Here is a 7,392-nt window from a genome sequence, read left to right on the forward strand (position 1 = left end):
TCACAAACCTCAGCATCTTCTACTTCGCTCCAAGATTGGTCTTACCCAGCGGACGTCCATCTTGCGGGGGCGTATTAACCAAATAACTCACAATTAGGAAATTGTATAAAGTAAACAAGTAAATATTGCAAATATAGTTTTCTTTATATTGTAGATTATCTTCTTACCATAATTGCTAACCTATGTACACTATAAATACTTGTAACCTATTCAATGTTTAATACAACTTACATTCACAGTATTACCTTTCTTATAATATATAGTACATGAACTGAATCTTGGGTCATTCACGAGTTACAAGGATTCAGACTGAGGCCCTATCTATTCAAAACAATTTTAAAGCTCTGTCTCACCTAAAACTGTAATCCAAATGTCCTTGACAGAGTGACAACTTCTTTTATGCAATCAAAAATAGCCAACTCTTCCACTTCTTCCCAACCATGCCAATCTGCAATTACCCCTGCCCAAACTGACAATAATTCTGGTACTTTAAGTTCCATAATAGTATCACTGTCAGTGATAGACCGCATTATGAACCAAAGCAATGCCGACGTGTCATCAATGCATGAATCTGGAGAAGAGTCGTCCTCCTGACAAATGGCAACCACCTCAGATATAAACATAGTATCTTCCACATTATACATTCTCAAACTAACAATATAATGCCACTTAGTATGACAACATAACTTGCTTCAACTTTCAAGCAAATTAGCAAACATTAGGTTAAATATGTATTAACATCCAAGCCAAGATGACTGCGTGAGCACATCTTCAATGAGATTTTCACATGTCAGTTATAGATGAAACATGAAAAGACGTTGATTGTAATAGTGTTATGTTTGTATTGTTGACTTTCAATAATGAAACAATCACTCCCCTATTCACACAGAAAAGAAAAAGGGAAAAGAGGAGGGGTCAGGGGGGGCAAAGAGCTTGGCCAACAGAGCTCAAGAACTAGAGAGGCACTTGAATGCAAAGATGTGCAGAAAGCGGACACGAAATATCAGTGACCACACGTTTTAGGCTTACTCATGAATGATGAGCAACACAAAGAGAACTCTAACTTAATGGTACATTTATAGTTTTAAGCTGACCTCTGACTCTTTGGGTACAAGCCAAGCCTGCTGCAAAAGAGCAGAAAATGCTTTTGCCATAGATTTTTGGTCAGCTTCCCATTGTCCGGTTAAGTTGTTCTGCTGATTTTCTTCTGGCACTACACTTTGCCAACATTTAGCCATCACTGCTAGAGCAGCAAAACCCTGAATAACTGCCTGAAAAAAAAAGGTCAGTTGCTAAAATCTCAAAGAAAACTATTCTGGCAAAAAAAGCTATCAGAAAGTTTGAGTATTACTAAGAAGTATTACAAATATGCAAAACGGAAGTAAAAGAAACAAAAAGATAATCACAGCCTCACAGGTAGTAATTTTTCTTTTTATATCACGTTTTCACCAACAACAATGAACATTTAGAAAATAGTCTCTCAAAATACATTTCTCATACTTTCCAGAACACATCTTCACACCAAGGATGTGAAACACAATCTACTCTCCCTTGTTTATTAAAAAAAAAAAAAACAGCTAATATAGAACTGAAAGACACAGTGGCTTTTATTAGGTGAAAATTTGATTAGTCTCTATGAAACTGTTGAACAGCAATTTGATCTTTGTAATCAGACATTAAAACTGGCTTTTATTATAGCAGCTTCCTGAAAAAAAATCTTTTTTATGTAGTGCTTTGAAGAAAATTATCGTTTTAGGTCAAACTAAAACTTATTTATCAAAATGGGATCCACATATGATTGGAAAACCTTAACATGAGACACGGTTTGGACACGTCATTGATGTTTGTGATGCCTTCACACCACAAATTTTCAAAATCACTGTCAATTTGGATATTAAAGCACATAAGGGGGGTGGTCTGCTCACGATACCATTGTTTTCGTCCTCGGAGAACCCACCTAAATTATAGCTCAAAGGATATCGAACTCATTCCTATGCAAACAGTAGATGAAGTCCCGTGTTTAAAAAATGTGAAAGAAGTATAAAAAAGAGTGATCCAACTTCAAATCTATCATGTATTTGACCTTGAAATAGATATAAGGGAAAATTCTTATGCAAAATCAGTGGTACATTGCTCTACACATGTGCGTGAGTCCTAGGTCTGCTTGGGAAAGTAGAACCAAGGCATGACATTGCCTTGTCACTTGGCACCTTGGCGGGCTAGATGCATCAAAACTAAGCAACTTGAGCATAGGTATTGGTCGCCTAATAGACACAAGCTGGAGAGAGTCTCGGACTCTCGGCTCTACATGGCATAATCTCTTATCTAGCTAGACATTAGGTTGGCAGTCTCGGCACGCACATTCAATACGAGAAGATCAAGGTTTTCAACAATGCTTCTAATATGTTCACAAGTAATGAACAAAAGCAAAGCTTGCAATACCAAGTGAAGTGGATTCAATAGTAAATCCGAAATAGAAAAATTTGATTATACAGCTTACGACACACATTAGGTGTGTACTGATATGAGCAAGTGCTCTAAAGACGTCTGTCTCGTCATAACGAAAAACCATTCAACACTGTTTTCTTGGCATACGAAAAACCATTGAACAAGTTGTTAATTTACCTTATGACAGCAAGTGACCCATACAACAGAAACAAATAATAATAATAATATTAGTTTTCGAGCAACTAGTACAAAATAAGAATTACCTAATTATGACACCAAGTGACCCATACAACAGAATGTCAGAAACAAATAACATTAGTTTTCGAGGTAGTAGTACAAAATAAGAATTAGTTTGTGTCCCCATCACAAAGTGATTGTAACCCTTATGTGAAAAAAGAGGATGCAAGAAAATACCGTTTTATGATAAGTTTGTGTAGTGTGGTCATATACGGAAGTTTGTATTACTGACCTGATTGTTCTTAGGCATTGTCATTAACATTACCAATGCTTTCATTGCCAATTTGCAGTATTTTTGGAATTCTAGCTTTGCAAATGCCCTCCATAATCTATCAGAGAAGAAAAACAAATAAAAAAGAAATAAAAAGCTTATCCGCGCCTCCAAAATAGTCATTAGCGAATTGTTGTTGTTTTTGTATTACAAAGATTACAAGTACGTAAATAATACAAACAAAGGCACTAAAACAGAAATGAAAACAATGTAAGACGGTTTATTACACCCAATCGAATCGTTTTGAACACACTTTCCTTAGAGTATTCGACCCTATAGCCTTTGGGTATCACGAAATCTCTGTAGGATAAGACGATTCCTTTGTCTAAGGCAAGAACAAAGAACAATAAACAATAAGAGAATTTTGTTTTACTTTGTTTTTGTCAATACGAAATATTTACTAACTAGTTTGAATGCCCGTACGTTGCAACGGGGTAATAAACTTATTTATAATGCAAAAAAAAAAAAAACGTTATAAGGGTTTAATGTTTACATTCTATGTCTAATGATTGGTTTACATATTATTAAAATATTTCTTTCAAAAAAAATAAAAGATTAATATATATGTGGGTTAACTCTTATTTATAATCATATAATCACTCTACCTTATACTAATATTTCGATGTGGGACAATTATATTATTTATATTTAATATATTCACCAAACTTGGATTATTTTTCTGATGTGGGACAATTCTACTATTTATACGTAATATATATTCATCTAACTTGCATTATTTTTCAATGTGGGACAAATAACATACTCAGAATTACACTATCTTTTTTCCACTTAGTTCAACATCCAACCAGATCCCGAATACCAAATACGGACAATTGCTGCTCATTATATCTAATAGTTATATTTAAATTTAATAATATGATCAAGTACTCTCCATTAATATTTGTACGTTGTTTTTCTTCAAAAAAATAAAAAATTCATAATTGAGATACGGAAATTTTCCGTGGTACCCCTTAATTTTGTCAGATTTTCCATGTTATCCCTACTTTTAAGACTCTGCCTACGGTACCCTTGAGGTTCCATTTTTTTGCCCATGGTACCCCCTAATGTAAAAGTTATTAAATGGACTTTAAGTTTGATGGCGTGACAATAAAATAACAATTAAAAATAATTCCCCCTTTATTGTTTTATTGGTACGAATATCTCTCTCTTTTAAATGAAAATATAATTAACTATATCATTATAATATTAGAAATTTCTTATGGTAACTTTGAACTTTGATAGATTACACATGGTACCCCTAATTTTAAGTTTCTACAAATGGTACCCTTGTGTTCACCTTTTTCTTTCTCAGAATACCATTTGACAACTTCCGTCATAAGCCCATTACTCTTACTCTTATGACTTGGGGACGCCTTTTTCTTTTGTTATCTATAACACAAACACTTCATTATCTAATTCCTAAATCCATATTTTATTTAATAAACTAACATTTAATACCTAAATAACAAAACACAAATAGCATGGCATGCTCAATTACTCATCTAGTTACTCATATGAGTAATAACATTATGAAAAAAAGTAAACACAAGGGTATTATATGTAGAAACTTAAAATTAGAGGTATTATGTGTAATCTACCAAAATTCGAGGGTATCATGAAAAATTTCCGTTATAATATTGACCATTTTATCGCTCTTTCTCCCACCTAAAAAAAATGTTACAACTTTAAAAATTTAACATTTAATTCAAGATTATGCTTAAAGTCTCTTATATAATAAGTATACTTTGAGAGATTAATATATTTGGGGTGATACCTAAGTTCTAATGATAAATCCTATTTATAATAATGGGATCACCTCAGCTTATGATAATCTTCTGATGTGGGACAATTCAACTATTTATACGTAGTATATATTTATCACACCTACATTCTTTTTCAATGTGAGACGAATAACATATTTAAAAGTACACCATATTTTTTGAACCTAATTCGACATCCAACCCGATTTAATAATAAGTAAATACTATATTATCTATTAATATTCATACATTTGTTTTCTATTTTTTTTATCATATTAAAAATATATGCAAATGATATGAACCTATACTCTAATGATAGAAATTTTTTTAACACAATTCTAATTATATTATTTAAACGTAGTATATTTACCACACCTACATTATTTTTTAAATGTAGGACATATAAAATCAATAGACAGAAAATATAATGATATAAACTTTTAAGAGCACTCCAAGACAGTACTTAAGATACTCAAATGATTTTGGGTTGATGTCTAAGTTCCAAGAATGCCTCTTATTTATAATCATGGAATCACCCACCTTATGTTATATTTCGATGTGGGAAAATTCTATTTTTTATATGTAGTATATTTGTCACACCTATATTATTTTTCACTGTGGGACATATAACATACTATGAAATACACCATCTTTAATATGTGCAAATTATATGAAATCTATACATACTCTAATGATAGCATTTCTTACCATGAATCTAATAATATTATTTTCATAATTTTTTTTACCGACATTATTTCTTTAGTTTTGTACTCTGTCAGGAGACTACCATTAGTAAAGCCTTTAGTTTTGTATTTTTTGATTTTCTTGCTCATGTTCTTAACTCTTTCCCGAATAGTTCCCAACGATTTCCAGTTTATTTTTTATATCATATCGTAGATAATGATTGAAAATCTTAAGAGCTCTTTAAAATAATATTTATGAGACTCAATTTTTTTTGGGTGGATCATAAGTTCCAAATATGCCTCCTATTTATAATCATAGGATCACATCACCTTGAACTAATCTTTCGATGTGGGACAATTCTACTATTTATATATGTAGCATATTCGCCGCACCTACGTTATTTTCCAATGTGGGACAAAACATACTAAAAAGTACACAATTTTACGTATTACGAAGTACACCATCTTTAATATGTGCAAAGAATATGAAATCTATACTCTAATGATAGCATTTTTTACCACAAAGCTAATTATATTATTTTCATAATTTTTTAAACGATATTTTTTTGCCAAATGAAATGTAAAAGGTTGATATAAAAATTGGAAATATCACTTGAATATAATTTAGGAAATATACATATTATAATAATTAAAAGATTCTCCACTTAATTTTTTACATTAAAAATTATACTTTCCTAAATTGATTTTTGATGATGTGGAATCGCTCGAAAAAACTCTCTTTTATATATATATATAGATGTATGTCTGTCAAATATTTCCTCTCACTCTCTATATATATGTATATATATGTGGAATGCATATACGGAGTACATTATATAATACCAAGTGAATATTATAATAATAAGTGGATAAGCATGCATATACATTGGTATTGTTTCACCAACAGGAGACAAACAACCGCCAAAAGTCTGACAAAGCAAATGAAGTCAGATAAATACATCCCGCGTAAAACAATCTAACCCCTAACCCCGATAGGGGTTATCATCCCCGATCGGGGACGTAGTCATTTTCACGAGAACAATTCTTGACAATTTACAATTTTCTAAGTGTTATCCCCGAGTATGTAACCCCGATAAGGGACGCAATATAACTCGTTTATACTTAGAAAACTCGTCTTTTATACATGATAAAATCATTTATCATTACCTTATCCACTTTAACCATGAACTCGACAATTCTGATTTTCTGTGTAATACTCCGTATTTATATGTCTTGGGGTACTCTATCGAGTAGCCCTTACTCTGTCGAGTAAGGGCAAGTTGCGAAATAAAATAGTTTCTGACCTATTGGGTACTCGATCGAGTAGCTGGGGTACTCGATCGAGTACCTTGGGTACTCGATCGAGTGTCCGGTTTACGGGGAGTTTTTCTCGGGTTTTGTTAATTATGCGATTAAGGTATTTAAACATAATCGTCGTTGTTTTAAAACACTTTTACCAAAACCTAAAACCTGTTTAAGAGAAAAAGCAGTCAGTCATCTTCCTAATCGCATCCTTAACAATTCCGGAGTTCGACGGTCGGTTCTTCTTTGTTTTTTCGTGTCGTTGGATTCCTTGCGTCGAGGGTAAGCTTTTAACATAGTTTTTATAATGTTTTGTTAAGTTTGGTGAAACCCTAATTTAGGAATTGGGGGTTTTAATGTGTAGTTTGTGATGTGTAGTCTTTATGTGCTGTATGATAGGAGGAGAATTCGTAGAGGAGCCGTTTTGATACAGCTGTAGATACCGTCTGCGTGTTGTGCTTTCAGGTAGGATTTCTACTCGTATTAGTCCCATAATGGGATATTGGTGATGTGCTGTAGTTAGTTGTTTGATATGATGATTGTGATTGTGATTGTGATTGGCTGTTGATGGTTCTCGAGATGCGTTCTCGGCTGAGTGGGGTCACTTGCGGGAGTGACTCCACGCCCTAGTTTCGCCCTTCGTGGAACCCGCCACGAAAGGGGATGTACACATTAATGGACAGGGTTATCA

The 7,392-nt window shown here is 32.9% G+C and overlaps 1 protein-coding gene across 1 annotated transcript; it reads right to left on the minus strand.

Moving 5' to 3' along the window:
- Window positions 1-338: 338 nt before the first annotated feature.
- Window positions 339-1,293, minus strand: LOC141642449 (uncharacterized). The gene is made up of 2 exons (XM_074451256.1): window positions 1,095-1,293; window positions 339-590 (listed from the first exon to the last, which is right to left on the minus strand). The coding sequence occupies exons 1-2, from the start codon at window positions 1,236-1,238 to the stop codon at window positions 354-356; spliced, it is 381 nt and encodes a 126-aa protein (XP_074307357.1). The 5' UTR covers window positions 1,239-1,293; the 3' UTR covers window positions 339-353.
- Between the last annotated feature and the right edge of the window lie 6,099 nt (window positions 1,294-7,392).

Source organism: Silene latifolia, chromosome 2 (assembly GCF_048544455.1).
Source record: "Silene latifolia isolate original U9 population chromosome 2, ASM4854445v1, whole genome shotgun sequence".
Classification (NCBI taxonomy): domain Eukaryota; kingdom Viridiplantae; phylum Streptophyta; class Magnoliopsida; order Caryophyllales; family Caryophyllaceae; genus Silene; species Silene latifolia.